The sequence below is a fragment of the Tursiops truncatus genome, chromosome 20 (genome assembly GCF_011762595.2).
Source record: "Tursiops truncatus isolate mTurTru1 chromosome 20, mTurTru1.mat.Y, whole genome shotgun sequence".
NCBI lineage: Eukaryota > Metazoa > Chordata > Mammalia > Artiodactyla > Delphinidae > Tursiops > Tursiops truncatus.
Genome location: NC_047053.1, coordinates 39,621,088 through 39,637,541, shown reverse-complemented (window position 1 = coordinate 39,637,541; position 16,454 = coordinate 39,621,088). Strand labels below are relative to the sequence as shown.

Here is a 16,454-nt window from a genome sequence, read left to right as displayed (position 1 = left end):
ATTTAATTCGAAGCCTGTCTGTCTCCCCTTTTCTGTTACTCTGGGCTCTATTTCTATGAAGACAATATTCCATGTGTTTTACAAATGGTGCTCGAAAAAGTGTACTTGGCCTGTTTGGATCCTTGGTGTGGGTGAGTCAGGGATTTCCATTCAGCTTTGGAAAAGGCTGAAAAGCTGTCTTGCTGGAAAAGTTCCACTGTCCTCCCGTTTTCCTTGGCTGTGTCTTTGCTGCCTGTTACCAGCAAGATTAACTCGTCCTGAAGTTTTGCATGAAAACTAATTTTGAGTTTCTTTTGCTCTTGTCATTTGCTTCTTGCCCCAGACCAGAATTCTCTCGTGGTCTCAGTCCCAACATCAAGACTGTAATTTAACAGCAGAGGGTGCTGTGAGTCTGTGGTTGCCCAGGCCTCCGCCAGAAAAAAAGAAGATAAAAGAGCCCCCGCTGATTCAGCCAGCCTGAAAGAAGGCTTCTCATTGTCTTGGCCCCTTGTGGCTACTGAAGATCTTGCCTGGGGGACGTGGAGTAGTGAGACGTTTCTCGAAAAGCCAGCAGGGAAGGAAGAGACAAGTTGTGGCCTTCTGGAAATGATTTGTCATTTGTGTTTTTGAGAGTTTTAACCCTTCTCTGGTCAAATTGATGCTTGATATTTTATGCCCTTACCTCCATGAAGACCAGAGATTCTGAATAGTGCTGAATCCTAACTTAATTCAGAAAACAGCATCCGCTTTCTGGGCTCAGCCTTAGTTTGCAACGACAAGGCTAAATGCACTAAGGTCAGAATCATGGGTAAACATGGGACCTGTTTTGATGCCTCCCTCAGGAGAATGGTGAAGAAAATTGAAGTCCGCCAGCACGCCAAGTACACTTGTTCCTTCTGAGGTGAAATCAAAATGAAGAGCTGAGTTGTGGGGATCAGGCACTGGGGTTCCTGCATGAAAATTGTAGCTGGTGGTGCCGGAACCTCCCAGCCCACTTCTGCAGTCACAGTAACGTCTGCCCTCAGAAGACTGAAGACATGCAAAGGCCAGTAAGAGCTCCACCATTTGAAACATTGCTAGCTCATAATAAATAGCTTGATTTATGTAACAAACACACAAAACAGAATACAGCATTCATGATTCCCATTTTCCAGCACCCCCTGGAAACCCCTGCTGAATTCCTCTATACTGATGCTATCAATGGCTGCAGTAAGACAACAGGGAACATTTCTTTCTGTTTCATCTTTTTGTAAGCTGAGGCTTGACTGCTACCTCCAGGTTATCTCTGTTTTTCTCAGTCTTCCTGAAATTCTGCATCTTTAACTCTTTTTTTTTTTTTCCAGCTTCTTGACTTCCTACAACGTTTTTCATGTCTTGATTATTATTTTTTTACATCTTTATTGGAGTATAATTGCTTTACAATGGTGTGTTAGTTTCTGCTTTATAACAAAGTGAATCAGTTATACATATACATATGTTCCCATATCTCTTCCCTGTTGCATCTCCCTCCCTCCCACACTCCCTATCCCACCCCTCCAGGCGGTCACAAAGCACCGAGCTGATCTCCCTGTGCTATGCAGCTGCTTCCCACTAGCTATCTACCTTACGTTTGGTAGTGTATATATGTCCATGCCTCTCTCTCGCTTTGTCACAGCTTACCCTTCCCTCTCCCCATATCCTCAAGTCCATTCTCTAGTAGGTCTGTGTCTTTATTCCTGTCTTACCCCTAGGTTCTTCATGACATTTTTTTCCTTAAATTCCACATATATGTGTTAGCATACGGTATTTGTCTTTCTCTTTCTGACTTACTTCACTCTGTATGACAGACTCTAGGTCTATCCACCTCATTACAAATAGCTCAATTTCGTTTCTTTTTATGGCTGAGTAATATTCCATTGTATATATGTGCCACATCTTCTTTATCCATTCATCCGATGATGGACACTTAGGTTGTTTCCATCTCCGGGCTATTGTAAATAGAGCTGCAATGAACATTTTGGTACATGACTCTTTTTGAATTATGGTTTTCTCAGGGTATGCCCAGTAGTGGGATTGCTGGGTCATATGCTAGTTCTATTTGTAGTTTTTTAAGGAACCTCCATACTGTTCTCCACAGTGGCTGTATCAATTTACATTCCCACCAACAGTGCAAGAGGGTTCCCTTTTCTCCACACTCTCTCCAGCATTTATTGTTTCTAGATTTTTTGATGATGGCCATTCTGTCATGTCTTGATTATTGACAGAAAGCAATAGCAACGTTTTGTATTTCTGGCTATTTCAGTTACCTTTGCTCTAAGCAAATTTGCTTTATAAGATATATTTTTATAAAACCCTTCACACCAGGCTTTCATGGCAAGATAGGCTGATAAGTTCATAAAATAACCTGATGGACACACTCAATTTGCTATTTCTGACAAGTGTAGAATATATCTATCGTGGAGAGCTGGCTTCAACTGTTTCTATGCGATTTCACAACCACAGTGAGAGAAGGGGCTATGGGGATGCAGAGGGAACTTGGGCAATGTGTGAGAAAAGTTGTGGTGGCAGACTGGGCTCTGATGGCATCAGCAATCACCTGGAATATAAACTTGTCAAGATTCTAGACCTGAACAAAGCAAAGATACTGCTAGACAGACAAGGACTCAGAAATGTTATTGCCTGTGCTCCCTTTCCGGACGAACAATGTTTGATTTGACGTGTTGGATAAACTCCAGCCAGACAAGAGAAGAATTCAACAAAGAGGAAAACATAGGATTTAAGAAACTGAAACTGAGAACTGCAGGGAAAGAAAAGCTGCTTTACGGGGCAACGAACATTGAAGAGCTGATTAGAAACATCTAAACAATCACAAAGGCACACTGTTCAAGAAAGTCACGATCTGAAAATAAAGCAAACTATAGTTTTTAAATGACTCTGAGAACTGAAGAAGCAGAAAGAGCAGCATTTTCCAGACTACGAAGGCCGTGCCTCCGTTAGCTAGGTAATTCGGGGTGGGAGTGGGGAGTGGGGAGTGGGATTGACGGGTGCTCTAATTTTGTGAACCATCATTTTGGATTTATAATAGTTGCTAACCACAATTGTTTCCCCATGATGCACTTTGTTGTTTCTTTTCACTTTGACTGCCTTTTATAGAATAGTTTTATAGGATCTTTTTAGGTGATGTATTCAAATCATTTACCAGTTGCTATGGCATGAGTCCTGACCAATTTCAACAAATATTTATTGAGTGCCTCCATGTGCCAGACATTATCCTAGGTGCTTGGAATACATCAGTGAACAAAACAATTTCTGCCCAAGTAGAGCTAACCTTATAGTGATGCAGACACATCAGAAACAATAAATCAGTAAGAGAGGACGAAAGAAAGGGAGCAGGAAAGAGAAGCAGGATTGGGAACGCAGAGGGTAGGAACAGGGAGAGGAAGGTAGTAGTGTGGATGGAACTTTTAAATCGGGTCGTCACGGAAGGCTTCATTGAGAAGATGAGACTCAAGCAAAGACTTGACAGAGATGAGGGCATCAGGCAAGCAGGTATCTGAGGGCAGTGTGTGGGGGCAGAGGAGAGCTGGTGCCAAGCCCTCAGGCTGGAGTGTGCCTAGTCTGCGGCAGGGACCGCAAGGAGCCACGGTGGCTGGAGTGGGGGCTGCAGTGGAAGGAGAGGAGCGAGATAAGTGTCCTTGTCCCTCCATCCCTCCACCAACCCGAGAGGAGTGCAGTTCTTACTCTGAATGACATCCCACCCACTGAAGCATCTTAAGCACAAAGGCCAGCGTCTGACTTTCATTTAAAAATGATCACAATGGTTGTTCTGATGAAAAAAGACTGTAGGAGGCATGGGAGGAAGCAGGGGGTCTGTCAGGAGGCTGATGCTGCCATCCAGGTGAGAGAAGATGGCACCTTGGATCCAGATGGGCAGTGGTGGGTTCTGGATATACTTGAAAGTTAGAGCCGTTGGGATTTCCTGACCAACTGGATGTGGAAGTGAGGGAGGGAGAGGGGTGAAGGACCACTCCTGGGCTTGGAGGATGGTGCCGATCAGAGAGGGGCTGGAGCAGGACCCTGGGAGCCTCTTGCTGGCCCTTCAATGCTGTGGCGGTGTTAGGGGAGTCCCCTGGGGGGCGGGAGGCGCCAGGACAGCAGGGGCACTTGGGGAGATCTGCGCATGTCTGTTTCCGTGCTTACCCGCCATCGGCAGCCCTGGATGTTGTGCTTCCGGCTCAGCTTTTCCTCATTCGTTTCTCTTGGAGAATGAACCTAAAAGTAGGCTTAGATCTTAAACTTATTTTAAATTAAAAAATAGGTTTTTGATTCTCCAGTTAGATATCAGAGAGGTCTTCTGATTTTTAGGGGACAGTTGACTAAGTTTAACTACCTGAAAACAAATGTTACTCATTAAGAGACATTAGTTAATTAAAAAAAAAATACCGAGGGCTTCCCTGGTGGCGCAGTGGTTGAGAGTCCGCCGGCCGATGCAGGGGACACAGGTTCGTGCCCCGGTCCCGGAAGATCCCACATGCCGCGGAGCGGCTGGGCCCGTGAGCCATGGCCGCTGGGCCTGCGCGTCCAGAGCCTGTGCTCCGCAACGGGAGAGGCCACAACAGTGAGAGGCCCTCGTACAGGAAAAAAAAAACACAAAAACCTAAAGTATACTAAACAAAAAAGAAAAAAATTAGGGAAAGCCTGAAACCTTTGGACACCACAGTTTTTACCCTGACATTTTGATTGGAAGGGTGTTGTAACTCAGGAGACATTTTCTCATAAAGCTACATACTTTGGGACTTCCCTGGTGGCGCAGTTGTTAAGAATCCGCCTGTCAATGCAGTGGACACGGGTTCAAGCCCTGGTCCAGGAAGATCCCACGTGCCGTGGAGCAGCTAAGCCCGTGCACCACAACTACTGAGCCCGCACTCTAGAGCCCTCGAGCCACAACTACTGAGCCCTCGTGCCACAACTACTGAAGCCCGTGAGCCTAGAGCCCGTGCTCCGCAACAAAGAGTAGCTCCTGCTCACCACAACTAGAGAAAGCCTGCATGCAGCAATGAAGACCCAACACAGCCAAAAATAAATAAATTTTTAAAAAATGAAAAAAAAAAAAGGATGGCTGGCTTCAGGAGGCTGCCTCCAGTAAGAATTCTGGCCCTGGCCAGTGAATGCATACGCCCACGTGTGCGCGTGTGTGCGTGTGTGTGCGTTGGGAGGTTGTGTTTCCTGCTGTTAACGGAAAGAGGACAGGTTGATCAACTAGAACAAAGGGACCAACCCAGTGGACATCATTGTCAACAAAGAGACAGCATGATGGTAGTTGCCAAGGAATATGAGGAATAAAAAGAAGAAGGAAGTACGATTATATTGTGGGTGAAGGAATAAAACTTTAAGCAGAAATATTGTAGGTAAAATAAAATAGATGAAAGATTTTATATTAGAAAAAAATGTAATCTTAATTGGGAAAATCATTGTGAATGCATGACCTTTAACAGAAATATGTTTTTCTGACTGCAGCCCATTAATATCAGCACTTCTGCCAACCCCTGACTCTCACTGAAAGGAATTGAGACTTCTTGAAGGAGGATTCTGCATCTTGGAGCAAGGAAAATTTAGGATGGGCTTAGAAAACAAGGGTTTCAGACAGGTAATGGTGGAAGGATAAGGAAGCCATGGACCAAATGCAACAATTTTGACACCAAAAAAGAAAAACCAATTATGATTAACTAAAATGAGTTGAGTGTGTGAAAAACCTCAAGATAAAGAAGTTGATGTATGATTTCTTAAAAAGATAAATACAGCCAAATATGTTACCTTTAATCAATAGAGTGTCAATAAATCTGGACTTTTAAGATTAAATTAGTAGCCTTATGCATTTTTTACAGTGTAATCAGGAAAGTGTGACTACAAGAAATTAATGTGAGACAGATAGTTCTGGAAAAAGGTAGAAATTGTACCAAGAACAGGAAAGACTGATCAAGACTAGTGGTCACACATAATAAACAGAAAGTATATGTGTGGGGGTCTCACAGTGGAGCAACTCCAAAGTTTTCCAAGATGAAGAATTACCCAAATATTCTAAATGGGAGAGAGGGGAAACTTCCGGAGCTCCCTGTTAATCATAATGAGATATGACAAAGCACACATACATTTTAAATATAATTGCAACAGACCCGGTCAGTACTGCGTATCATACAGATGATGAGACAGTGGGATTTGGCTAAGCAAGATTGTAGAATGCACTATTTTGGTGGGAGACACCAAGTTCCAAGGGATGAATTAGTACAATCTATCGATGTAGCAAGTCAAGTTTAAGTAGAAAACGGGATCTTGGGTTGGAAAGTACGACCAGATCCATATACTGGTCCAGAAGGTTTAGAACGTGGAAACCTAATCTTGGCTGGTCAGAGATAGTATTTTTTTTCTGTCTTGGTTCTGAAGATCACTGTAACCCTACGAAGACAAAGGAAAAATAAAATTGCTGTGAACCTACGAGAGTGTCAAATAATCCTAGAAAGGGAACCCAAGAGAGTAAGAATAATATATACAGCGACGATGAAGGTGAACATTGACACCCACAGTATTATGACTTATGTAACCACTTAAGTGTAACTGCCTAATAATGAGTTCTGCTATCGCTGTGGCGTTCTGTGGATGTTTTCTCTGCTTTTATGATGTTCAAAGCATCACAAAGGGGACAGGGAACTGGAGTGTCACAGGGGCTGAGGCAATGTGGTGACTGCTGGTTAAGACACCAAGAGATCTGTGACCTTCAATGAAAAGATAAAGTCCCACCCTGAAAGCCCTGGGGTTGAAGCAGGATTCAGTTGACACTTTCTGCCTAGAACCTTCGGGAGTCAATCTATCTTGAAAAATAAAGGCAAGAAAATAAATAAATAAATAAAATAAAATAAAATAAAATAAAATAAATAAAGGCAAGACTTACTCATGACTTCCTCATCATCAGCTGCTTCAGGAGTTTGTTCCCCGCCTACTGGGGAGTAAACCTCTCCTGGGAACCCAGAGGCCAGAGTTTCTCCATAACCTACCCTGTCCTTTGGGTTTTCAACCTCTTTCTAATTTTCAGTTGGGAACCTAAGAATGTCTTTTTATTGAGTCATTTGTGGAACTCGAATTTATAATTTGTTAGCTGGTTTTTCCAACTATTTTCCAGGAAATAGCTGTCTATTTTTCACGTATCAGTCAACAGAGACTTTCGGAGGCCACCTCTGTGTTAGGCCCTGAGGCATGGTGGTGATCAGAGCAGGCACGAGCTGCCCTCACGGGGCTTGTAAGGGTCTAGTGGGGAAGACAGACGTGGCTCAATAAATCACACACCTGGCACTTGCTAGAGAGGAAGGGTAACCGGGGAGCTATGCATGGGCTTATCAGGGGCTCTTGATCTAGCCTGGGGGTGAGGGATGGTTTCCTTGAGAAACTGCTACGGAATGGGAAGGAATTTTCTTGTGAAGTGGGGGAAGAGTGTTCTGAGAAGAGGGCTGTGCAAAAGCCCCGAGGAACCAGGCTGGGGTACACAGACCGAGGCGAAGGTGGCAAGGCGCCACCCAAGGCGCAGCTCAAGCTGACTCCTGGAGGCCACGTAAAGATTTGTTTCTTTTTTTGTAGTAAGAGATTTATTGAGATCATTCACATACCATAGAATTTATTTATCTAACGTGTACAGTTCATTGGTTTTCAGTAGATCCACAAAGTTAAATAATCACTACAACCAATTTTAAAACATTTTCATCACCCTCCCCCCACCCCCAAGGAAACTTTATAGTCTTTGGCAGTAATCTCCATTCTCCCCATTTGGGTTCTGGACCCAATTTCAATGTGTGTATGTGAGTGTTTCCCCAAACATCCAACAAGCAATTATGGGGACACAGCCTGGGCGTCCTACAATTCAACTCAATTCTGACACCGTCTACCTGGACATTGAGGTTAAGGGCTCAGTTCTCCGAGACTGCCCTCCCCTCCAACCCTCCATTCAGAGGCCAGTCTTGTTTTTTTTTTTTTTTTTTGGCGGCACATCATGCGGGATCTTCCCTGACCAGGGCTCGAACCCCTGTCCCCTGCACTGGCGGGCAGATTCTTAGGTTCCACCGACCCCCTCCTTGGGTTCGACTAACTTGCTAAGTGGCTCAGAGAACTCAGAGAAACATTTTACTTAACTAAATTACCGATTTATTATAAGAGGATATAAACTCAGAAACAGCCAGATAGAAGAGATGCCTAGGGCAATGTATGGCGAAAAGTCGTGGAGCTTCTATGCTCTCTCCACACACCCTACTCTGCCCAAATCTCTTTGTGTTCACCAACCCGGAAGCTCTCCAAACCCCACCCTTCTGGGGTTTAGGGAGGCTTCATTACATAGGCATGACAGATTACATCATTGGCCATTAGCAGTTGATTCAACCTCCAGTCCCTCTCCCCTCCCAGGAGGTCAGGAGGGTGGGACTGAAAGTTCCAACCTTCTCATCACGTGGTTGGTTCCCCTAGCAACCAGCCCCCATCCTTAGGCGCTTTCCAAAAGTCACTTCATTAACATAAACTCGGGTGTGGTTGAAAGAAATTTGTTATGAATATCGACACCTTTATTGCTCATATCACTTAGAAACTCCAAGGGTTTTAGGAGCTCTGTGCCAAAAACCAGGGACAAACATCATGTATATTTTTTATTACATCGTATACCTGGCTGGTATGTTTTGAGTTTGAGGCACTGTGAGAAATTCAGGTTAAATGGGTAGTTGAATGAACAGCTCTAGAAAGCAGTGGAGACTGGTCTGGAAGGAGATAATTTGACAGTCACCGGAAGACAGGCAGAGGCCCTGCAGGAAACAGATGTATGCTCCAACGGCTTGCTTTGAGGAGAGTTTAAGAAAGGGGCTGTTGTAGGGTTGAAGGAAATCAAATAAAAAAGAGAGCAGGTACTTTCCTGGTGGTGCAGTGGTTAAGAATCCTTCTGCCAATGCAGCGGACATGGGTTCGAGCCCTGGTCCGGGAAGATCTCACATGGTGCGGAGCAACTAAGCTTGTGCGCCACAACTACTGAAGCCCGTGCGCCTAGAGCCACCGCAATAAGAAGCCCGAGCACCGCATCGAAGAGTAGCTCCCACTCGCTGCAATGAAGACCCAAAGCAGCCAAAAATAAACAAATAAAAAAAAATAAATTTAAATGTGGCATGTTTTAAAAAAAAAGTACATAACTGGAGGGGTTATATTTGCAGAACAGAAAGTAAATATTTTTTTTAAAAAAGAGAGACTGTCCTTATTCTTAGGAGCTATGTGAAGTACTTAGAATTGAAGGAGTCCTGATGTCTGAAAATTACTCTTAAATGAATGACCAAAAAATAAGAAGATGTATATATATCTAGTGAGAGAGAGTGATAAGGCAAATAAGACAAAATGTGACTAGTTGGTGATTTAGACGAAGGGCATATAAAAGTTCATTGCACTTTATTTTAAAAATTTTCAAAATAAAAAGTAGGGAAAAAACTAACACCTGCTTAGTATAGAACAATTGAGAAAAAACAGAAACACGAAAGAAGAAAATACCCATGATTCCACCACCTAAAGATAGTCAATGTTGACATTTTGGTGTATTTCCTTTCATTTTTCTTAGGCACTTAGAAACTGTATTTGATGTTACTATATATACACACAGACCCACTGAGAGTTTAATTTTTTTTTTTTGTTTTTTTTTGCGGTATGCGGGCCTCTCACTGTTGTGGCCTCTCTCCCGTTGCGAAGCACAGGCTCCGGATGCGCAGGCTCAGCAGCCATGGCTCACGGGCCCAGCCGCTCCGCAGCATGTGGGATCTTCCCGGACCGGGGCACAAACCCACGTCCCCTGCATCGGCAGGCAGACTCTCAACCACTGCACCACCAGGAAAGCCCTGGTAGTTTAAATTTAAATGACATATTTGAATAACACATTGTTTCAATTTAGATGAGTAGAAGGCAACAGAAATAATTCTAAACATTCAGAAGTTTTTAAAAGAACCTAAAATTGGGGACTTCCCTGGTGGTCCACAGGTTGAGACTCCGCACTCCCAATGCAGGGGGCCCGGGTTCGATCCCTGGTCAGGGAACCAGATCCCGCATGCAGCAGGTAAGATCCCACATGCCCCAACGAAAGATCCCACACGCCACAGCAAAGATCCTGCACGTGGCAACTAAGATCCGACACAGCCAAGTAAATAAAATAAATAAATGAATACTTAAAAAAGAATGAACCTAAAAAATTCGATATTCTAGTGCATCATTTAACCATGTATGAGCCATTTTTCTATTGCAGTACCTGAGGCAGTATGGTGCAGTGGTCAGAGCCCAGGCATGGTGGTCAATTGCCTGGGTTTGAATCTGGCTCAGACTAGCTCTGTGACCTTGAGGAAGTTTCTTAGCTTTATGATTCTGCTTCCTCATCTGTAAAGTGCTGATAATAATTGGTGTTGGAAGGATGAAGCAAGTTATATGTGCAAAGTCTTTAGAAAAGTGACAGCTACCTCACCATCACCACCATCATCACCACCACCATCATCACCACCACCATCACCACCACCATCATCACCACCACCATTATCATCATCACCACCACCATCACCATCTTCACCACCACCATCACCATCATCATCATCCCTATTATTAGCTCGAGGAACCAGGTGGTAAGGATGACTCAGTAAGTTATTTTTTGTTTTGTTTTGGTTTTGATTCTTAAACCAAAGAGACCAAGGTCCTCAAGCATTCACAGTCCTTAGAAGTCACCTACAGATAGTGATTAATCTGAATCTCAAAGGCACAGAATCAGCTTATTTCTCTCTCTGCTTGTGCCATCACCCCAAAAGCAACAATGACAAGAGAGCAAGTCCTTCCTTTTTTTTTTTTTTGGCTGCAACCAAGGATCGAACCCGTGCCCCCTGCGGTGGAAGAGCGGAGTCCTAAACACTGGGCCACCAGGGAATTCCCCTTTTTTTTTTTTTTTAATTTTTTACCTCCTTTCTTTTTATTTTCCACCTCTCCCCTATCCTCCTTACCAAGTCTTCCTGATCGCTTGTCACTTGCCAGCTTTAAATTCTCCTCAAAACTATCTCGGCCTCAGATATCGTCAGCTGACATTACTTCCCAGAACCTTGGTGGCATTTTCTATTCTGCCTGGAATACAGCTGCTTCACTCCAGCACCTGTGGGGTAGCATTCTATCAAGTTAACCTAAAAGAGCTCGTCTCTGGCTACACAAAGAGTGCTTCCATCCTTATTTTTATTTTGTTTTGAAATTTTGTAACTGCCGTCCCCTACTGAAGATTATGGAAGAATAAGAGAAGATAAAAGTTACTCTTACTGTAGAGCGTGGGAAACCTGGTTAGACATTTGAAATGCCCAAATATACCACAATCTTCCTAGAGAATATTCTGTCAGTGGGTAACAACAGCTATGAAACTTTTCAAACCTTTGACCCAGTATTACCAGTTTTGGGAATATACCCCAAAGAAATAAACTAAAAGGGAAAAAATGTAACTCGTGCAAAGATGTTTGTGTGCAGCTATTTTTAAGAGTGAAGAATTGGAAATAATCCAAATGCCAAATAAGGGAATGGCTTGGCAAATTATGGTATAGTGACATAAGGAGAGAGACACCAGGGAACGATTTTCAAGGACAGGAGTATAGCCTCTGCTGGCTCTGGGGAATGCGTAGATTAAATTATTTTAAGGGACAAAGAACAACAAATGAAAAGTTTGCAGCTGTGTAAAATGTGTGTTGTGCAGAAAAGTTTGGAAGTGAATTTTGAGGAAAGGAAAATGTAGTTCAGAGCTGAGTGATACCTCTGCTGTAAAGCTGCGTGTGAATTACTGGAAAGTTGTGAATTGCCGTAATGTTGCAAACATCTATTGCAGTACCTTCTGGGGTCTGACCTTTTTGACAGCTGTAAGAGCATAGAACATAGCTAATTATAATATAAATCAACCAGTGGGCTATGTTTTGCCCCCCGCGGTGGAAGCACGGAGGCAACATCTTCATAGTTCTGTGCCAAGGCTTGGGAAAATATGAACTCTGGCATCAGAAGTCTTTGCTCTAGAATCTGGAGACACTGAGAGCTGCAGAAAAGACATGCTGGGTATTAAAACCTGTTTGGAATCAGACCCCTGGCAGATCAATACTCAGACCTTGCTGAGGGCTCCTCAATAACCAGGCAAGCGGAGGGGACCTATTTTTTTAACAGGGAGAGAGGAGAAAATTAGATTTCAGAGGCCAGAATGTATGAGACATGCCGAAGAAACATTTACCAAAAAGTAACACAGACTCTTCAATGACTATTTACAGACTCAGGCCTACAGTAGACTCTCACTTCTTTTTTTAAAAACTAGGAATGCAAGAGTTCAGAATAGGAAACTGGACAGTCAGAGCAAGAAACTAAGAGGACGTTAATCAAGGCGCTGTAAAAAACAGGAAGGTGATGGATAGATATTTGTGGCAATTTTAGGGGCGTATAGAGTATTTTTTTAATAATATATCTTGGATATGAGTTAATTTTTAACAACTAGAAAACAAGGAAACACGTTCACTGGAATGAATTGTTATTAAAGTTTACACGTCAGTTTTAAAAAATTTTATTTATTTATTTTTGGCTGTGTTGGGTCTTTGTTGCTGTATGCGGGCTTTCTCCAGTTGTGGCAAGTGGGGGCTACTCTTCATTGTGGTGCGCAGGCTTCTAATTGCAGTGGCTTCTCTTGTGGAGCACGGGCTGTAGGCGCACGGGCTCAGTAGTTGTGGCTCGCAGGCTCTAGATTGCAGGCTCAGTAGTTGTGGCACACGGGCTTAGTTGCTCTGTGGCATGTGGGATCATCCTGGACCAGGGCTCGAACCCATGTCCCCTGCACTGGCAGGCAGATTCTTAACCACTGCACCACCTGGGAAGCCCTACACATCATTTAAAGTCATTTTTTGTAGTGAAGTTTTACCTTATCATCATCCGAAGGCTATTTGGCCTGGGATGGATTTTTTTCTTTCTTAGCCTTAACTTGGGCAGTAAGACACAATCAAATTTGCATTTTTTTTCCATCAGCCACTAACAGAAATTAAAACAGGAGTTTGTACCAACACTATTGGACACTGAATTTTGTAGCGATGAGACATCAAAGTATCCCATGTCTTCTATCCTCTCCAAAGAAGTCAAGTCCAAGCTCAGCAGAGTTAAGCGCCCGTGTTATGCAGTGTGTCTTAACCAAGGTCTTTGTTCATCTAAGAATGTTTTTTTTTTTTTTTTTACCATCTTTATTGGGGTATAATTGCTTTACAATGGTGTGTTAGTTTCTGCTTTATAACAAAGTGAATCAGTTATACATATACATATGTTCCCATACCTCTTCCCTCTTAAGAATGTGTTTTGTTTTACTCATTCCTCTCCCTGGTGATTTAACAACAATGTTAAGTATATCCAGAGCCTTTGGAACCAGGGTGGGGTTTGTCTCCCAAACGTTTGCAATTGGTGGCTCCCTGCGAGACACCGCCCCTCTTGCTGGCTGAAACTCTCAACCCGTCTACACGTTTTGTCCTGTGTTTAATGACGGCCACATCTATGAATACCTAGAAAGACATTCAGCTTCAGGGTCTCTACAAAAGTCCTGGAGTCAAGGGTAGTTTTACTTATAGGAACCCAGCTGCAACGACTCCTGTTACTTTCACAAGTTGACCTCGTTGGAGGGAAAGGTTTTAGAATTTAGAGTGATAAATCTCCCACCTCGAACAGAACCGAAAGAGGGGCCGCCTGGCACCCCAGAATCACCCCTTGGCGCAGAGGTGCTCTGACGCCGAGTTGGATAACATTCACTGGAGGGAAGTTCTTTCAAGTAAACTGTGATTGAACTGCTTCCTCTCTGGTTTGTCACAGTGTTTCTCAATCCTGGCGTTATTAACATTTGGGGCGGGATGATTCTTTGTTGGGTGGGGGGAATGGGGAGCTGTGCATTATAGGATTTTTATGGCCTGTGTGGCTTCTACGTACTAGATGCCAGTAGCACCTCATCCAATTATGACAACCAAAAATGTCTCCAGGTACCGTCAAATGTCACCTGGGAGGCAAAATCACACCCAGTGGAGAACTATTGGTTGATTAGATATTTTGTGTGGACATGATGGTATTTGGGCAATAGTGTGAGATTCTCTCCCATCTCTGAAATGAATGGAACATTTCAACTTCATCTGCTCTGCTCTTGGCTTCCCAGCTGGCTCAGCCCAAAATAAAACTTGTTTTCATTCCTAACTCTTCCCCTCATCAAGCTCTTCTCAACACTTTTTTTTTTAATTAATCTGTTTATTTATTGGCTGTGTTGGGTCTTCGTTGCCCCACGTGGTCTTTCTCTAGTTGCCGAGAGTGGGGGCTACACTTCCGGGCAGCGCGCGGTCTTCTCTTGTGCGGAGCACAGGCTCTAGGCTTGCAGGCTCAGTAGTTGTGGCTCGCGGGCTCTAGAGCACAGGCTCAATAGTTGTGGCACACAGGCTTCACTGCTCCGCAGCATGTGGGATCCTCCTGGACCAGGCCTCAAACCCGTGTCCCCTTCATTGGCAGGTGGATTCTTAAACACTGCGCCACCAGGGAAGTCCCTCCAACACTTTTTTATTCTTCCTCAAATCCATTTCCCCCAGTTAATCTTCCTCAAGGATTGAGTATTATAGGCATTCCCTCCAAAGAACACTTGGAACTACTTGGAAACCTTGAGCTGTTTCAGGTGAGAGAGCCCAAAGTGAGCCGTATCCTCCCCAGGTCTTTTGTTTTTCTTAAAATGGATTGAGTTCAGTCACTCCCCGCAACTTGAGGAATTAACTCACCAGTCTGACAGTTATTACGTTTGGGGTCACTTGCCCTTTGGAATTTCTTAGAAGCGTATCATGCAGCTGTGTGGAGCTTTGTAGGTAGGAAGCGAGAAAGGGCAGAGTTCTGGAGATAACTGTTTGGCGGCCGCTGTAAGTAGGGAGGCTGCTGACAACGCTTGGGGAGCCAGATCAAAGCCTGGAGCTGCAGCGTCAGCCTTTCCTGAATCAGCTCTGATACCCGTCGAGAGCCTCACCTAAGGAACCTCACCTAAGGCTCCCCAGAGCAAGAGAGCCCTTTGGAGGCTCTGGAGCAGTGGCCACGGTGGTTTCACTGCAGTCTACAGGGAGACGCGATGCCTTCGTCATTTCACTGCAGTCATCGTGTGGGACAAAATGGACTGGTAAGGAGGGCATTGGTAGTCTAAAGACATTGAGGCAGGCTGGGACCTGAGACCCTTTGCTGCAGTGCTACAATGCTTGCACCTGGACAAACGTCTCTTTGAGCAACAAAATACAAGGAAACTGTAAGGGACTAAAAAAACTGCGTGCATGTTGCAGTTGGGGCAAATTCTGGACAACAAGATATAAAAGATACAAAAAGTCCCAAAAGACTCAACTGCCACTTCTGAAGAGGTGGGAGCAACAACAGGGTGTCGGGAGCAAAAGCAGGGTACTGGGCATGACCCCTGCACTCAACAGCACCAAAGGGGTGGGCAAACACCTAAGCCGCCCCTCTGGCCCAACCCCTGGAAACATCCCTACCCCTCACCCCATATAGGGAACCAGCTCTCCCCTCCTCCGGGAGTGAGCAAGGGAAACTGTTACTTGTTTTCACTCCCCCCTGCTGCAGCAGGGGCCCCAGTAAAGCCTTGCCTGAATTTCTTGTCTCACCTCTAGTCAATTATCTATTGCTTGGGGAAGGCCAAGAACCTGGTGGGTAACAATGTGATCAAAATAAACAAAAATAATTTATGCCACTTGGACTTTTAACTGAATGAAGCCAAATCACATTTGTACAAAAGCTCACTTAAGTTCATTACTAGGGTGGATCATGTAGGGATCAGTGGCAGGGTTGCCTATGGGCTGAGGTTGAAGGAGGAGATTATAGAGAAAGACAGAGGAACAAAGATGGAATTTTGGTGGCAGTCCTCAGCTAAAGAGTCCAAAATGGTTCACCGTGGAGGAGAAGGAATTAGATTTTCATTCTTTTTGCGCTGGAGAGAAGAACTGCAGCTCTTGAAGGCTGGAATCCCAATTCTGTGATGGCGCGGAATGAGAGAATGAGAGAAGTCTGGCCAGCCTTCAAATGTTGAAGTGCAGTTGAGCTGATCGGAAGGCAATGACCATGGAATGTGAAGATCAAAAGAAGAAAGCCAGAAGACAGCAGAAAAGAAAGCATTGAAAATTTGCTGACTGGAAAAATACCCTCATGCTAAAAAAACCCCAAACCCCATAAAAACATCAAGTCGTTTCATGTTGTTGTAGTTACACTCCTGCCCTGGAAAGATTTATGAAAGCAAAGGAAGAGAGGAGCACATAACATAATTAGGAACAGGCTACCTAGAACACAGTTATTCTAGCTGTGGCTTAATTTGGTTAACAGACTCTGGTCCTGGTTCAAATAAGCTGGCTCTGCTATTCACTTATGTCTTTCACTTCTGTGTCAACAGCTGCCTGTTGACCCCA

At 44.1% G+C, this 16,454-nt stretch overlaps 1 protein-coding gene across 1 annotated transcript; it reads left to right on the top strand.

The window, feature by feature from the left end:
- Positions 1 to 708: 708 nt before the first annotated feature.
- Positions 709 to 1,032, top strand: LOC117309737 (large ribosomal subunit protein eL43-like; the record flags this gene model as incomplete). The annotated part of the gene is given in 1 exon segment (XM_033848416.2): positions 709 to 1,032. A coding segment is annotated over 1 exon segment (324 nt), but the record flags the coding sequence as incomplete, so codon positions are not given.
- Between the last annotated feature and the right edge of the window lie 15,422 nt (positions 1,033 to 16,454).